Below are 15,918 nucleotides of genomic sequence, written 5' to 3' on the forward strand. Positions count from 1 at the left end.
ATATGCAGAAGATAGTTTGTCTACTTTTAAATTGGGCCACTGACTTGACAGGCTACACCTTCTGTCCCCAAAATGCAACCAATGGTAGAAGAGACACCGAACATCAAGATGCAGAGCTCCTCACTTTTCTTTTGCGTTTCTGCTAGTGTGTAAGGATTGTGCTGCCCCACTTCCCTATGTAAAAGCCAGGAGTATGTTGTGATGTATGTATGTGTCCTTTTTTAACAAAAAGCATGGACGCGTTCAGCCGGCTGGATCCCCAAAGGTGTATTGGTCATTTCTCAAATCATGAAACCATTCTGTAAACTCTGGGGAAGGGGGGCTGAAGGACCAGAGCCGCGGTAGCCTTAAGAAATAAGGGATTTGGCTCGGGAGGATAGCTCAGGGGCAACGTGCTTGCCTTAGAAGCAAGACCACACTGAGCAACACAGGTTCGATCCCCCGGTCCGCGTTTAGAAACCTCTGGATATTAAGCGCGTTATAAATAACCTATCATGTCATACTTCATTCGGCAGTGTGATGTGCCAGGGTATGAGAGTCACTCGGGCAATGCCTTGGCAAGACTGGGGTTTTTCTCAGGTAGCATGGGATACCATGGATGGCAGGGTCATGCCAGCAGACGTATAAAATCAGCTTACGGGTAGAGTAATCAGCATTTCGGGAGCAGTGTTCTACTGCTTTTATTCTTTTTTTTCTGTTTACCATGCCTCTACTTTTTACGACCATATTCACCATTCTATACAGAGGATGCGTCCATTCATGTCTCTGTGCAAGTGTAAAGTTGTAACAGGAGCCTTAGTTACTAGTCTCGTTGACTATTGCAATGTCCCAGATGCAAGACCTTGTCACTAGGCTTCCGCCTGCCTTGCTCCCTGCCGAGGCCACAGTCCCATTACTTTTTTCAGGGCACTTCTACCACTGTAGCATTCCAACGCTTTGATCCCCAAGTTGCGGAATCCATCCGCCCATTTTGGCACCCATCCAACGTTCACTTCTACTATAGAAGCAACAGAATGCTGTGACGAGTAAAGGCGAATCATTGTTAACGTGAAACACGTGTTGGCAACATTTCTTTTTGTGTGACGCTAATTAAACATGCACTCAGTGGACGCTGCTATTTGGGCATATTGTAGACAATACTACAAACTTCTGTGTCGACGATTTATACTTCTCCTGACCAGTAACAGCTTACCCCTTTCTGCAAAAAATTCCACAGACTAAATGGCATTGGGTTGGCTGGCATTTGGTTGCCCAGCACAAGCACACAGGTGAATTCGAACCGACGAGAAAGACTCACTCGCCTCTAACCATGCCTCGGGATGTTAAACATATTGCAATTGTCATGCTACCAAAACACGCTTCTATAAAATGTTCCTTCATATGGCTGTTCTCGCATCTCTACAACTGACGCCAACTTGTTCTAGGAACATGAGATGCTAACTAGTGCATCTGCGGAAGAGTTTCTGCTGCATGCCTTGCTGCTAAAGGCATGAAATAGGCCCATATCAAACACAGTAGCCTTGCTCTTCGGATAGCACTTCTTGTGCAGCTTCAGGCAACTGCGCAGATCATATGTGGTGCTTTGTAAAACACCACATGCTTGCAAAATGGCGGGCAGAGGTGGGAGGGCAGGAGAGAGGTTGGGAAGTCACATTAAGCAGGCATCTAGCGTGCAGGACAGCAGTGGTCTGCAACCTGCAGCTAGCCTGATGTTTTGAACTACAGCTGCCATGATCCCCACCATTGACTATGCTGGGTAAAGCATAAGGGAATTGTAGTCTAAAACAGCTTAACAGCTTAAGGTTGTAGACGCTGGGTATATATAGCATAGTTATAGAAGGCATTTACAGTTATACACCACACTGGACGCTTCCAAAAGTTCCCCAGTGTGTCACATTTTGTAAATGGCTAAATGATGCAGTAGGCTCTTACCATAAAAACACCCAGAGAAAGGAATCCGATTTACCAAATTCTGCGGCTCACAGGTGTCTCTCTTCACAGTAGGTTGCTGAAAATGTCCCTGTTTCATGCGCTTCCCGCTAGCTCAATACCTTTTCTTGCTGCGGAACCTATGAGAAACCAAGCCCTCGTCTCATGTGGTGATGATACGTATGGCGCCTACTGTTTCAAACCACATGACTAGAAACTATTTTATGAGTTCTCCACCATGACAGAAATACGAACCAGGTGTTTCACCAACACAATGCAAAGTGATGTTTGGTGAGATTAAGTCAGTCTCCCTTCCTCCCCGGAAATGAATTCATACTCACCGGAAGTGGTTGCAGCCTCACCAAGCAAGCGCCCGATATTGTGTGGTGTAATGCATGGCACCAATTCATCTCAACATTGCTTTTTTAGATTGCATGCTGCGGGTGAATCCAAGAGGTCTGCAAAAAACATAAAAAGATACTCAGACAGAGCAAACCACAAGAAAATAGTTGTGTTTTGAATGAGAGAAATGTGGTCATGAACTGGACATTGATGATAAACTAAAATACGCGAGAGGAAACAACAGAGTAACTAACAACAGAGGAAACAAAACAAAAAGAAAACTGAGTGGTTAAGCGTTCGACCTAGAAATCTAGATTGTCTTCAGGACACAAATTAGAATGCCAGTAGGACTGACTCGGCTCCTCCTCCTTCCACGGTCAACAAATCGAATACCATAAAATTGACTAATAACACCAACATTTTGCACCGCTGAAAGCCGCGGCTATCTGGCAGCTCATGGAATCAGTGCGAAACATGCAGCCAAAGATTTGAAATTTGGCAGCACTGACTCCGACTTTCATCCTTCCATATCGATATCTTATCACCGATATGAGTGATAACAAAAGCTAATATCAGAGCGCATAAAGCAAGCAAAAAATAGAATTCAACATTAAGCGCTCTATAAAAAAAAAGAACAATATTGTTCTTAAACAAAGCAGTAGAATAAGAATTATAAATGTTTATGAATAATTAAAAAATCATATTAAAGATTTATCATCACTTAACACAGTATACTAACTGAACAGTCGAAAGCCCAGAATAGAGGCCAGGAGACCTGGTGGTGTCATTTTATTTTTGTTTAATATTTTCAAACCCTTTTATTAATGACTTGTTCATTTTTCTTTACCTGCAACCTATTATTGGAAATGACAAATTAAAATGTTCAACTCATATATAGCTACTTGCCAGTCCGTATTTTGAGTTTGGCCTGTCATAATTAAATTAGCTAGAACATTTAAACATAAGATTTGACAGGAATCCCAAATGCTGTGTTAGAAGCATATTGTTCTCTTCTATTACACCATATAAACAGACCTCTGGCTACTAGTTCCCGAAAGCAAACGTTATCTATTTGGCCATCTATCCTATGTGAGATTTTGTAACCAGAGCTGCACCTAAAATTTAATAAAGAATTTAGTAGTTGTGAGATGCCTAGTTATTCGTTCTAAGTTTTATTTTTAAACCACATGATTCTTTTGTATCGTTGTTTGGCAATCTTTTGTCAATAGAAAGGGGACATTCTGTCACTGGGATGAATGGGTTCAAATCATCTAAAAATTCCGGTTTAAAAGGTTGAATGTGATTGTTTGAAATTGTGTCATTCTAATCAATTCAACAAATGGTCATATAAATAGAATTGACAACATTTCACTGAATAAGGCAGTTGTGAAAAGATATTTAACCAAATAATATATCTGACGCATTGGGTTACACTGAAATGATGTCATACTTGAGAAAAACTACAGGTTTCGCCTCCTCTAGATGCCTTTCTGAACGTTTGTAATTCAAGTTTTACGCAAGCTGTAGAGAAGCAGACGCATACGTCATTGGAAGAACCCGCTTTCTCAACTCTGCCATACTGGATTAAGAACCGAAGGCGCTATGGACAACACCAGGTTTAATTCCAATACAGGATCAAGTATATGAGAGACGTTATGCACTCAGACAACCCTACCGAATGCACCCACGTACTGAAATGGTAGCAAGAGATCTACAGGAGCTGTAAAGAAAACCTGACAAGAGTAAAGTGATGTCATAAGGCAAAGAGAAGATGACGCATTAAAACGATATGAAAGTACTTAAAGAATGAAAATGTAACTGAAGAAACAAAGTAAACATATATACGAATGAAAAGAAAGCATATATGCAAAGATGATAAGTAACCAGATGAGTAGTGAATGTATATACGCAGAAACACAAGGTAGATGAGTCACATAGAAGCATGCTGAAGTAGAAAACATAACACAGGTAAAGCGGCCAGGTTGAAAAGATTGACGTTGGTTTTGAATAACAGTAAGAGAAAGGCTCTAAGGAAAAAAGTCCAGGACTGCAGAGCTGACAAGAGGCTGGAAACACAGAATCATGCACAAAGAAAGAAAAGCCGTTGGCCAGCGATAAAGGATGCCATAGCGAGAAGATACTGCAGGGTACAAGGGAGACAACGAGAATAAGCCATGTACGTAGGAAATATTTCTCTTAGATTAAGTAAATGAGTGAACATTTGCGGATGCAAAGTATTGACGATTAAGGTGCAGAAAAGCATATGTGAGACGGAGCAACCAAGTCTCCGGAGGCCGAGGAGGGTAATGAGACCCAGGATAATTGAATCAAATAGTACTAAATGGAAGACAATATGAACAAAATCATGGACTACTCAAATGTGGTGTAACGCCAGGAATCAAGGCCTATTTATAAGCCTCAGGCGAAGATAATGATGTACATTAACTCCCCTTAAAAGTGTGGGGTCAAATATAGCCCCTGAATGTCAGAAATAAAGAGGCCGGGCCAGTATTTAAGACTGAAGCTGACTGGTGCCATCAGGCTAAATGACATGGAAAGAAATGGGCCTACTTACATTAAAATGGAAAAGTGCGCAAGTGGAGCAAGGCCTACTTGGAGCATTACGATACTCATGTTATTTCAACTGTTATATTAAAGAAAGATATTACACAGGGGCAGATTAAAAACTGCAGAAGACATGGAAGGAAAATAAATAGTTGTGCAATTGGAAGCTAAAAAGGAGAAACAATGCATTTGCAATCCAGAAATAGAGTGAAGGGCAGATTACATTCATGAGCAGGGAGGAGACCTGGTTTCATCATATAAATATATATTATTATTATATATATTATTATTATTATTATTATTATTATTATTATTATTATTATTATTATTATTATTATTATTAAAATAACAGAATGGACAAAGAAAGGACTATTTTGTTTGGTGTAGATTGAATACCGATCCCTGATGTAACTATGACCTGTCTGTGCGGATAGAGTGAACTCATTTTTGTTAATATTATATAAAGAAAAGACTGGATGTATGAATGACAGGTCCTGGCACATCATTGAAAGTTGCAGGCATACAGTGGTTAAATGTAATATGCTAGCCTTTCAGAATGGTAAACTGCCCTTGTTTTTCCCTCTAAGCTGAAATCCCCCACTGACTGTGAACTGAATAATGCATCTGGATCCTGATCTCGCAGCTCTTTGGTTTCATGAATGCAAGGGATGCAGGACTGGTCTGAAAGATAGGCTTAATTATACAAAGAAAGAGATCGAATTTGTGGTGAATCGTTGATAACACAATCAACATACATGACCTTAAGGTCAGGTTCACCATAAAAAGTACATTTAACTCTGAACAAAGACCCTTTAAAATGTGAACTTCAGGCTTTTTAGAGCTGGGCCTCCCAAGAAGAATGACTGGTTGTCAATTAGTTGCTGATAGCATGTCCTGCAGAAGTAACCTTGAGGTCGAGCTTCCCATAAAACTGTTTATTAAGCATTGAGCAAGGCTTTGAAGCCACGCAGGAGGACATTTTAAGATAAACATAGATAAACCACATGGCTGGTCACATGTCTTGAGAGAAATGAAACTTTCTGAGGCCATGTAAATGCCCTGCCATTGATTAAACATTAAATACAGTTTTCCTTAATAAAAAGAGCAGCAGGTGTCCTATAGAGCTCACCCCAGGTTCAAATTAAACAGGAGAAAACGCCCATTGGGACCCTGTAAAACTAAACTATTGTGATGTACATAATTTAAGTTATGTGGAAAGGTATGATTTTTGTCATGTTCATACACGATGGAAATGGGAAAGTTGGCGCAGGATAGATCATGAAAATAAGGTTTAGATTGGAAATTGTCCCAATTTGAGCTATTTTGGCACGGCAGAATACTGCAAAAAACATTAGCTCCGCTCAGGAAGTGTGTGCCAAAGTAAAATTAGTATGTCCTGATTCGCCATAACATCTAGAACCCATATATGTATATCATCATGAGGTTATTTGAAAGACCAAGGGAGTTATTACAGAATGAGATTTTTCAGAATAAAAGATGCACAAATCCTTGTCAGTTTGAAATTATGTATCTATTCTCCTTTCTCAGCTTACATCATACTTATCTCCCAACTTCTGCTCCTATTAGCAGCCAGTGGGCGTATTGGTGGGAGGTGAATGGAGCAAGCAAGCCAATCCGGACCGTGGAAATTATGACCATATTGCAGTGTCATCCATGCTATAAAAGGGCAGGTTTGCATCCGAACTGGGCTTTTTGTGAATTATTTCCAGGAGAGAGCTGCTGCTGGACTCTTGCGAGGAACAACTAGCAGAGAGGCCTAAATCCTTGCATTGAACACAGTGACTGGGAAATAGAGAAGCTAGCTGGGACCCAAACCAGAGGAGCAGAAGGAGTCTGGGTGAAGGACAAAATCCTTGACTGAAAGCCTTTGGCCAGACCTGTGCTGTCCTCAGAGGAGCCCTGTCCCTGACCAAAGCCTCCCATGTAAGTAGATGTCCCAAAGCCATTAATTGTATGGGGAGCCACCTACCTTCATCCCTTTCCATTAGTGGGTCAAAGTGGGGGTAAAGCTAGATGGGCACTCTGCACAATTTATCAAATCTCACTCAAACTTATTTCCCCATAGAAAACTACCCCTCTGTTGAAATTGCATCGGTTTGAGAGCAGCCAGCCTTAATCATTTCCATTAACGTGTGGGGAGGGGGGAAGCTGTGTAGATCCTTAGCACATTTGATTAAAGTAAATCAATTAAATCCCATATAGAAAATCACGGGCTGAGGGTTGTTAGAATTCAGAACTAACAAAGCTCATGCTCAGTGTGTTAAAGCTGGTATATCCAATAAAGACTTGGTTGACTGTTTCTGAAATCATTGACTTCCACATAGGAAATGGGGGCAGCGGGGTGTCCATAATAAAAAAAAAAGTAATCCACAATAGGCAATCCTAAATATTAAAAAATAGTCATGGGCGCCCTTCTATGAAAACGAACATAGCAAAAATTGCCTGTTCTTTGGGAAGGTACCCACTCTAGAGTCTGCAGCCACAATTTTGCTCACTGTACCTTTCACAGATGGGAAATATCCATTTGTATATCAGTCTTTGTCCCGCCCACATGGACAGTCCAGCACCGAAATGCTATGGCAATTCCCTTCTGAACAAGAGTGCCAACAGCAACCCCATACACGTGTTTCAGCCTTGTTGGGCATCATCAGTGAGGTGGAGCTGTGCCTCTCTGAGCACAGTGAGCAAGGGGTCCACGTCTGTACGACCCTGGGACACTTAAGATGACTAGACCTAAGGCCCTTCAAAAATCAAAAAATAGTCATAGGCGCCCCTCTATGAGAACGAGCATGGCAAAAATGGCCTGTTCTTTGGGAAGGTACCCACTCTACAATCCGCAGCCACACTTTAGCTCACTGTACATTTCACAGATGGGAAACATCCATTTACATATCAGTCTTTGTCCCACCAACATGGGCAGTCCAGCACCGAAATGTTATGGCAATTCCCTTCTGAACAAGAGTGCCAACAGCAACCCCATACACGTGTTTCAGCCTTGTTGGGCATCATCAGTGAGGTGGAGCTGTGCCTCTCTGAGCACAGTGAGCAAGGGGTCCACGTCTGGATGACCATGGGACACTTAAGATGGATAGGCACAGATCCACCTCACTGATGATGCCCGACATGGCTGAAACACGTGTATTGGGTTTCTATTGGCACTCTTGATCAGAAGGGAATTGCCAGAGCATTTCGGTGCTGGACTACCCATGTGGGCGGGACAAAGACTGATATGCAAATGGATATTTCCCATCTGTGAAAGGTACAGTGAGCTAAAGTGTGGCTGCAGACTCTAGAGTGGGTACCTTCCCAAAGAACAGGCCATTTTTGCTGTGTTCGTTCTCATAGAGGAGCGCCCATGACTAATTTTTGCAATCCTAAGTATTACCTTTCCAGTGAATGTAGAGGGTGCAAAACGAAATTCCTCATTCATTTTAAATCAGAGCTACAAAGGATTCCATCTCATTTGTATGTGTGTTGTCAAACGAAATGTCCCCCTTTGTTCCCAAATGTTCTCTGACCCCAAGTTATCAAGTCCTGCCTTTTATTTTTATGTTAATTGAAAAACGATTTTGATTAGTTTTTTTTTACCAACCTTGCCTTTTAAATCGAAGCTGAAAATAGATTTTTCCCATTGCATTCCTTCCCTAATATTGCATTTCCAGTAACAAGCACAAAACGATTTTTCCCATTGAATTCCTTCCCCAAACAGCTGGGAGAAAAGTATAGTTTCAAATTAAGTCATTCCTGTGGACCCTGTATTGTATTATCAATTAAATTAAATCTGTGTAAGTTTTTATTGCATGTTTCAAAATGTCACTGTGTTGTTTTATATAACTGAGTCATTGTTGTGATATTGGCTGTTGCCACAGCATTGGTGGCTGATGTTGGTCTGTTTGTCAAACCTTGATTAAATAAATTAATACATATATAATCTTACTACACACCGGCTTGGTTCCTAGTCCATTGGGGACACAGGGTATTTGTTGCGGTTGGGGGTCGAGACAGGTTGGAGTCCTCACCAAATTGAACCTAAAATAAAACTGCTTTGTTGTGCGTCACCTTGCTTCTGGGGAAAAGAACTCCCTGAAATGAGAGTGACCGCATAATAAACCGCAAAAAAAGTTCCAAAGAATAGAACATCATGCAAGATCAAGTACAAAGGAGATGCGTAGACTAGATGGGCTTGTTCTCCGCACATGAGGTTTGTTTTGCGTACGTTCTGCTAGTGAGCTGAATGTCCGAGGTTTGAAGGGCATGCCAACCAATCAAAGGGCCTATGCAATGGTGAGCACGCATTATTGCAATGGCCGATCTGATGCTTTTATGCTGCTATAATCTGTATCATACGTAGTCAGAGGGAAGTTCAAGGTTTGCCTGCTAGATATGGGGCAGCCAATAATGTTTCTAACATCTAAAGAAGCTATAAGTAGATATGTTCCAGTAACCAATCCCTCTGTCCAATAGGTTTTATTATTTGCCACATAGGATGCCATCATGGATGATACACATCTAGGTATAAATACATTGTGTAATGCAATTGTAACCAAGAGTGTGTGAGCTGCAGTCTGTTTGTTCACTAGGTCTTCCTACTTTATTTGGACGGATAAGGAAGTAGTATTTTGGCATATTCTTTGAGTCTGTCGGTTACTTGGGTCCAAGATTATTTGATATGGTAATTCCATTCTGCGCATAAGAACGCTCTGTAGAGGAGCAGACGTACACATCGACAGGAGATCCTACCCACCTACCTCCCCTGTATTGGAGACATGAGACTGTGCCCTGTCTTAACACCAGCTATTGTAACAATACCTCAGCGAGTAGTTGGAAGACGGTGTTCATTAAGGCAACCATATCAAATGTACCCTCGAGTTGATGTCAGCCTGCAGGAGGAACTCCTTGAAGGAATATGAGTAAGAGATAAGAAAATGGGCTGATGACGTCATAAGAAAGTGTGCACAAAGTCCTGAAAAACTGAATGAAAATAATGTATGAATCCTATAGGAGGAATGACGAATTAAAGAATTAAGTGAACCTTAAATCTTTAAAGGAAGAACATTAAACGGTAAAAAGTGCAGCAGAAATCAGAAGTATAAAGAATGTACATACACTCAAATGCAAGATAGATCAAGTCATCATATAGGTTTGCTATAAGTAGTGAATAGAATGCAGGCGGAGCTGCCAATGTAAAGAAACTGGACATTGGTATCATAAAGTAAATAAGCCAAAGAATCATAAAGAGAGAATGAAAGGCTGTGTTGCAGTAGAATAGCAGGTTGTTGAGCTGCATTGGGAGGCTGTCTGGCCTGAAGTGAAGAACTGAGAAGTCGAGGACAGCTATCTATGATGGAGAGGAACATGTGTGCGAAGGATGAATCCTCTCACTTTAAGGTGCATGAAAGCACACAAAGAATGCCAAGTCTTCATTCATTTAAAACATTTAAAAGCTTGCAGATTCAACAGAATCGTGGTCTCTTGTCACGTGATTCGGGGCTGAAAATAAGGCTTGAACTTGGAGTTCCAGACACAATAGCGAGTGCCCCCACTCCCATTGCATTCCCAGGAAACAGAATACTCTGCAAGGCCAAGTACAAAGAGAATATCCTCGCCGAAGGCATGGGTGATGAGAGATGTTGGGCTATTTGGGTGGCATGGCAGCTTCATGTCCTATCTACTTGCACCGGGGTCTTGGCTTACGTGCTGCTAATTGAATCAAATGTTCCCGGCATGGCACAAGCATGCCAAACCAATTGTATTAGTCCATGTAACAAAAGACCTTATAGCTTGAGAAACCAATGAAACACTAACTGATTTTTCATAAACTATACGTATGAAGACATAGGCATAAGTTGTCCACCTGATATGTGACAGCCAATAACAAATCTAGCTCCTATATGATTGTATATCTAGATGTGTCCCTTAACCAATCATAACCCTTGATAGGTTTTTCACTATTGCCACATAGCATGATGTCATTCTGATGCATAAACAAGTATGTCATTGTATTTTTTGTGGAAATCGCTGAGAATGAGCGTAGGTCTGTTCATGTTCGTTGTAAACTCTCTGTTTTAGATAATTGCTAATAAAACAGAAACTTGCCGTCTTCTTGAGTTTGTCCGGTTATTTCGACCGTGAATGATTCTGATGTAATCCCATCCAGCAGCAGATGCACATTCCAAGGGTCATACGCTCAGCTCCAGGTGCTACAGCACAATGCCTTCAACAAAATGTGCTTTCCTTTGCAGTGGTGCACAACCTCTAAAAGCTTTTTTTTTTTACCAAAAGCAAAATATCAATTCATTTCCTGTACACATTTTGTTATGAGTGAACAAGTCAGCACTAGAGAAACAAACCACAATCACACTTTTTATAGGCATATGGTGGGCGAGCATGAAAGCCGATAGCTTTACTCGTCATCCAGTGGTTTCAATTGCCCACACCAATTTTCCTACAGAATAGGGTCAGTGAGAAAAGAAACAGAGCACTGATCAAATAAATTACTTCTCCGATGCGTGCAAATGCTGAAGTGAACAATAATGTTAGAAGTCAGTTTTCTATACAATGGAAACACCAGACAAATGGATTTCGAATGAATCAAGATCATTCACCCTGTCAACGCAAAGGGATTTGCCCGATAGATATCAGCAGCCACAGACAGCTACCCACGTAACCTGCTCTATAGAATTCAGAGTTTCCTTGTGAAATTGTGACCCAGTTGCACAACGCCCCACTTTTGCTTCGGTAACTAATTGTGACTTAGTTGCATAACAACGTGCCCCACTGTTGCTTCTGTAACTCTTAATGACTCTTTCTAAAAGCAGAGACAATCTGGGATTGATTACTGCGAAAAAGATGGTCTAGTGCTGAGAGGAAGTGTCAATGATGGTCTGTAATCTATGACAGCCTCCTCAATACTACCAGCACTGCCCAAAGCACAAACCAACGATTGTGTGCTCACTAAAAAGGAAGAAATATAGGGTATACTACTTTTCAGGCCATCAAAAATAACAGTTTACCCTGCACGGAACTCATGGTGGCAACAATAAAGACAGACACATGTGATCACAGTTCAAGGGTTTTTATTAAACTGTATGCAGGTTGGAAAAACGCCTAATCGAAACCTAAATCTAAGATGGGAGCAAGCGTCGACCATCAAATGAAAATAAGGCAGTCCTTGTGGCGTTGTGTCAAATAAAAAGGGCCTATACTAGGAAATCTATTGCCAAACCTTACAACTAATACAAAAAGGGTGTGGGATGGTTTTCAAGAAAGGAAAGAAGTGTTCACAAATAATATGTCAGCATGCAATAGCTTAGATCTTCCTTCCCTACGTTTTGAGCACGAGTTAAAGTGGGATCTTGGAACACAGTACACTCTCGAGCTTCCCCAGCACGAGACAACAGTTCCACTCGCAGCTCTCAGGGCCGTTGATAGGCAAGTCTCGTTTCTCTTGAAAGTGTCTTTCAAGAGAAACAAGACTCTTGCCTCCGAGGGCCTGACGTATTCAATAATAAAACAAAAGTTCCTTCAACAAAATGAATGTGCGTTTCCTCTTTTTACTTTGGGTGAGGATTCTTCAACCCTGGGTCTCCCTCTTCCGGCCTCTGACCCCTCTTTACTTTCAGCCTCCCTCCTCCGGGTTCACTATAGCTTGTCCTTTCACTTACAAATCTTAATGTCTTTTTAAACAGTTCCAGTGGACATCCCTCTGCCGGGTTCACCTTTGTCAACACACTGTTTCTTGGGACTTTAGGCTTTGACCCCTTCTTGTCAGCCTCCCTCTTCCGGGTTCACTCTTGCCAACATCACCTTCACATTTACTTTCAATGTATACAGGATTCACTTCCCTTGGTTTTGGTTATAGTTCTTAGGTCAAAGGAGGTACAGGGGTTTTGCTTATCCTCCTGTATGACCACTTTGACCTATCTTTGAGGCACTCCTGCGGCCTTCTGGTATCTGTAGTTTTACTCAAATGGGAATCAGCCAGAGTTACTCGGAGCAGCACCCACGTGGTGCCCGTCCCTTTCGGCAGCTGGTCTCCCCTCTACAATCTTTATAGTTCTTTGAACTTCTCTCACTTTGCAACTTTCATTCACTGCAGCCCGGTTCTTATTGGTTCTCCCTTCGACTCACCGGCTGTGATGAACCGCTTGACTTTCCTTGTAGCTGGAGTCAAGACTGGTACCACGGTAGCAGGAGTCTCCCTCGCTCCAGGTTATCAGCGTCTATACGGTGCATGTACCGTTGACATCTGCGGCAACACACTTGGGTTATTGTCCTCGGTATTATTACGATTCCTTCTGCAGAGGTTTCGCTGGGTTTTGTCGAAAAGGGTAAGGTCGTGTCCCTGCCCGTCAACCTCTCAATGTTTGCCGCCTTTCTCCTCTGCTTGAACTGCTCGGTCTGCATAACTCTCTCATTGTGCGGTCTGCCTTGCTCGTACTGTGCTCTCTTGTTCCACCTTTTATCCCTGTGGGGAAGGGAAAGGGCCATCAGGTGTGTGATTCTGATCAATTGCTTGACTTTGCCTGACCCTTGAATTGGGACATATTAGGTAAATGGCTCTACTGTTAGTCCGTTCAATTGAGTGTCATGCGAAAGTGTTCATGTCGGAAAAGGGGGTGGCAGTGGTTTTGAATGTCTTATGTGGTAGGATAGGGAAAAGGTGTTGAAAGAAGGGGAATACCGTGTCTCACCATTCGGTCTCCCACTCCCCGAGGACCACCCATCCAGGTGTTCCCCCCTCACTGGTCTACCGCCAGGAACTGGATCCAATAGCGATGGCCATGTCCTGGCCACCTGGATGACAGATCCCCAGGGACTAGTTAGGGAGACACCTTCAGGTTTCTCACAATCCCCATACCATTGATGTTCACAGTTTACTCACTGGTGAAATTGAAACATGCTAATTTATGCCTGCAATACAATCTTATTCGACTTAACTGGGGTCGGACTTCACAATTGCTGCATGCCTTATTGGACATAGTAGGTGAAATGAGAAAGTATTTAACAAAGCAAAGATATAAATCATGGTGATCAGGTGGTATTGGACATGCACCAGTAACTGGTGGGTAGAAAATGATAAAGTAGAAAATTGTTGTTGCTTAGGTATTCAGTTCAACGGCCGTGGGCATCATCTAGCTCAGCAAAACACACTTAAATCCAGAACTCGGGCCTGTACTAGTGCCCTGCATGAATTTTAGGGGCAGGCACAAGCTTGTCAGGAGCACACACTGGTGTTCTTTGGGTGCCTCTTATTGTGAAAAACTGTAGAGCAGGATATAAAGGTTGGAGGTCTTCTGGTCAATCAGATAGACATAACTAGAGTTAGGCCTGAGCCCCACTCACAGGCTAAGATAATGGCAAAACCTGCCAACCCCAATTTACTGCACCAAAAATCATTGCCAGCTATTTCAAACATAACAATTAAATTAAAGGAGGATACACAACCAGACTCTCCAAGAATCTCTTTTATCAGGTTAAGCATGGAAAAGTCTTGGAACGCTTGGACACAGAAAATGCGTACAGGGCTCTACTGCAAGAATGTCCTATTCCCCTGGTAAGTGGAAAGCAAATGATTAAGGATTGGCTAGTGAAGGCCCTAAAAAAAACCTTGCATCATGGAAGAACAGGTGATCTCATCATACAACTGTCAAACTAAACCTAGACTCAGCCAAAGCAGGTGATCGACATTTGATTTAGTTTGCTGAAAGGCCCTCATAGAATCATTAACATATATGTGGCCACAATGCTGATGATCCCATGTTCTGAAAGAGAAAAACACAACATGATTAGCCAACAACACTGAATACACACTGCTTGAAGATTGCTTTACACCGATGTGTCATATATGACGGGTAATCATTGCTCTTACCCCCAAAAGCATGCAGAGGTCTAGCAGCAATGTACAGCTAGGGGATTCTTGGATGTAGTAAACCCAACACCCAACATCTAGAGGCCTCAACATCCATTCAGCCCCACAACAATTATCCTACTGATTGAAAAACATATTCATATCTACCCCAATTCCTAAAGCAATACAATTCTGTGTTATGGCCATGTAGGGATTTCAAATAATGTTCCTATGTTCATGTCTGTAGGAATTTCTGCAGTACGTATACTAGACAATTGCTCAGTGTCGCTAAGGGGAAAGGGGGGACTAATATTCTGGAGAACGGATACGCATTTGTTAAAAAAGCCTTATCTCCAAAGCCTTGTGCAATAAAATGTGGGACGAAATTGCTCAAAGGCTGGATGGAATAGTTCCAGAGAATGGGAGATAAAGAAAAGAAAAGGACCTGCCACACTCCGTCTCTTTTGAAGTGATGAGTGGCTATTAGCAAACTTTTACCTTAGATTTCTTGGAGGGTTTTGTTAGGCCAGTATTAGGAATCGAGAGCCCATTCTGCGATAAACGTGATGACTCATACACAAAACCCTTAACAGGGTGTGTTTCTCTGCCAGTAATTACCCTAATCGCTGTGATCTCTGGGCAGGTGTACGCCTGCATCCTGCAATTGTTGGAGCCAATTTAACAGACATGCCATGGTTCATATGTAATCTGTGAGCATAGTCCAAACAGGTAAGCAAGAAGGCAGGACCACATGAACCCGACGTGCAAAAGACAGACGGGGAAAACATTGTCTTGTTGATTTGAAAAAACAAAATCTGTTTTTCCAATATGGAATAACTTGTGGAACAGGCTGAGCACTACATGCATATAGATCTCCATGTTCTTACCATCTTGGGATGGTTCAGGAGATGATTCCAAAGTTGACAGCCATGAGGCATGAAGTTCTAATTTATAACCCGAAGAAAAAATTGATCATGGTTTCCAGTGTTCAGCTTCTATTATTGGCCGAGGTAAGTCAGCAGCTGGCAATGTTGTTGGGAGTCACATTAATTCTTAGGTGCATGCCACCTGCACAAATATCATTGTAGTTTAAGAATGCTAAGTCATTGACCCCAGTGATTTTGCTAAGTGGTTGGAAGTAGATATTAAGCAATCCCGGAAATAGCACTAAGGCACCAAACAACTTAGAAGATGAGAGAAAGAGACTTTGT

The 15,918-nt window shown here is 42.0% G+C and overlaps 1 protein-coding gene across 7 annotated transcripts in view; it reads right to left on the reverse strand.

Annotated features, from left to right (window-relative positions):
- The window catches only part of FLT3LG (fms related receptor tyrosine kinase 3 ligand), a 619,298-nt gene that overhangs the window by 295,866 nt on the left and 307,514 nt on the right, over nt 1-15,918 (reverse strand). For 5 of the 7 annotated variants that reach the window (XR_011260435.1, XM_069606286.1, XM_069606316.1 and 2 more), the window contains exon 3: nt 2,271-2,387. Coding sequence is in view for 6 of the 7 variants with exons in the window: in XM_069606286.1 (XP_069462387.1) it covers nt 2,271-2,339 (69 nt within the window). In the remaining variant the exon portion in view is untranslated. Of the gene's footprint in view, nt 1-1,932; nt 2,151-2,270; nt 2,388-10,953; nt 11,086-15,918 lie in introns of those variants that run through there. The other 2 variants (XM_069606294.1, XM_069606310.1) reach the window with 2 other exon arrangements.

Source organism: Ambystoma mexicanum, chromosome 1p, assembly GCF_040938575.1.
Source record: "Ambystoma mexicanum isolate Mex_15411 chromosome 1p, UKY_AmexF1_1, whole genome shotgun sequence".
Lineage (NCBI taxonomy): Eukaryota > Metazoa > Chordata > Amphibia > Caudata > Ambystomatidae > Ambystoma > Ambystoma mexicanum.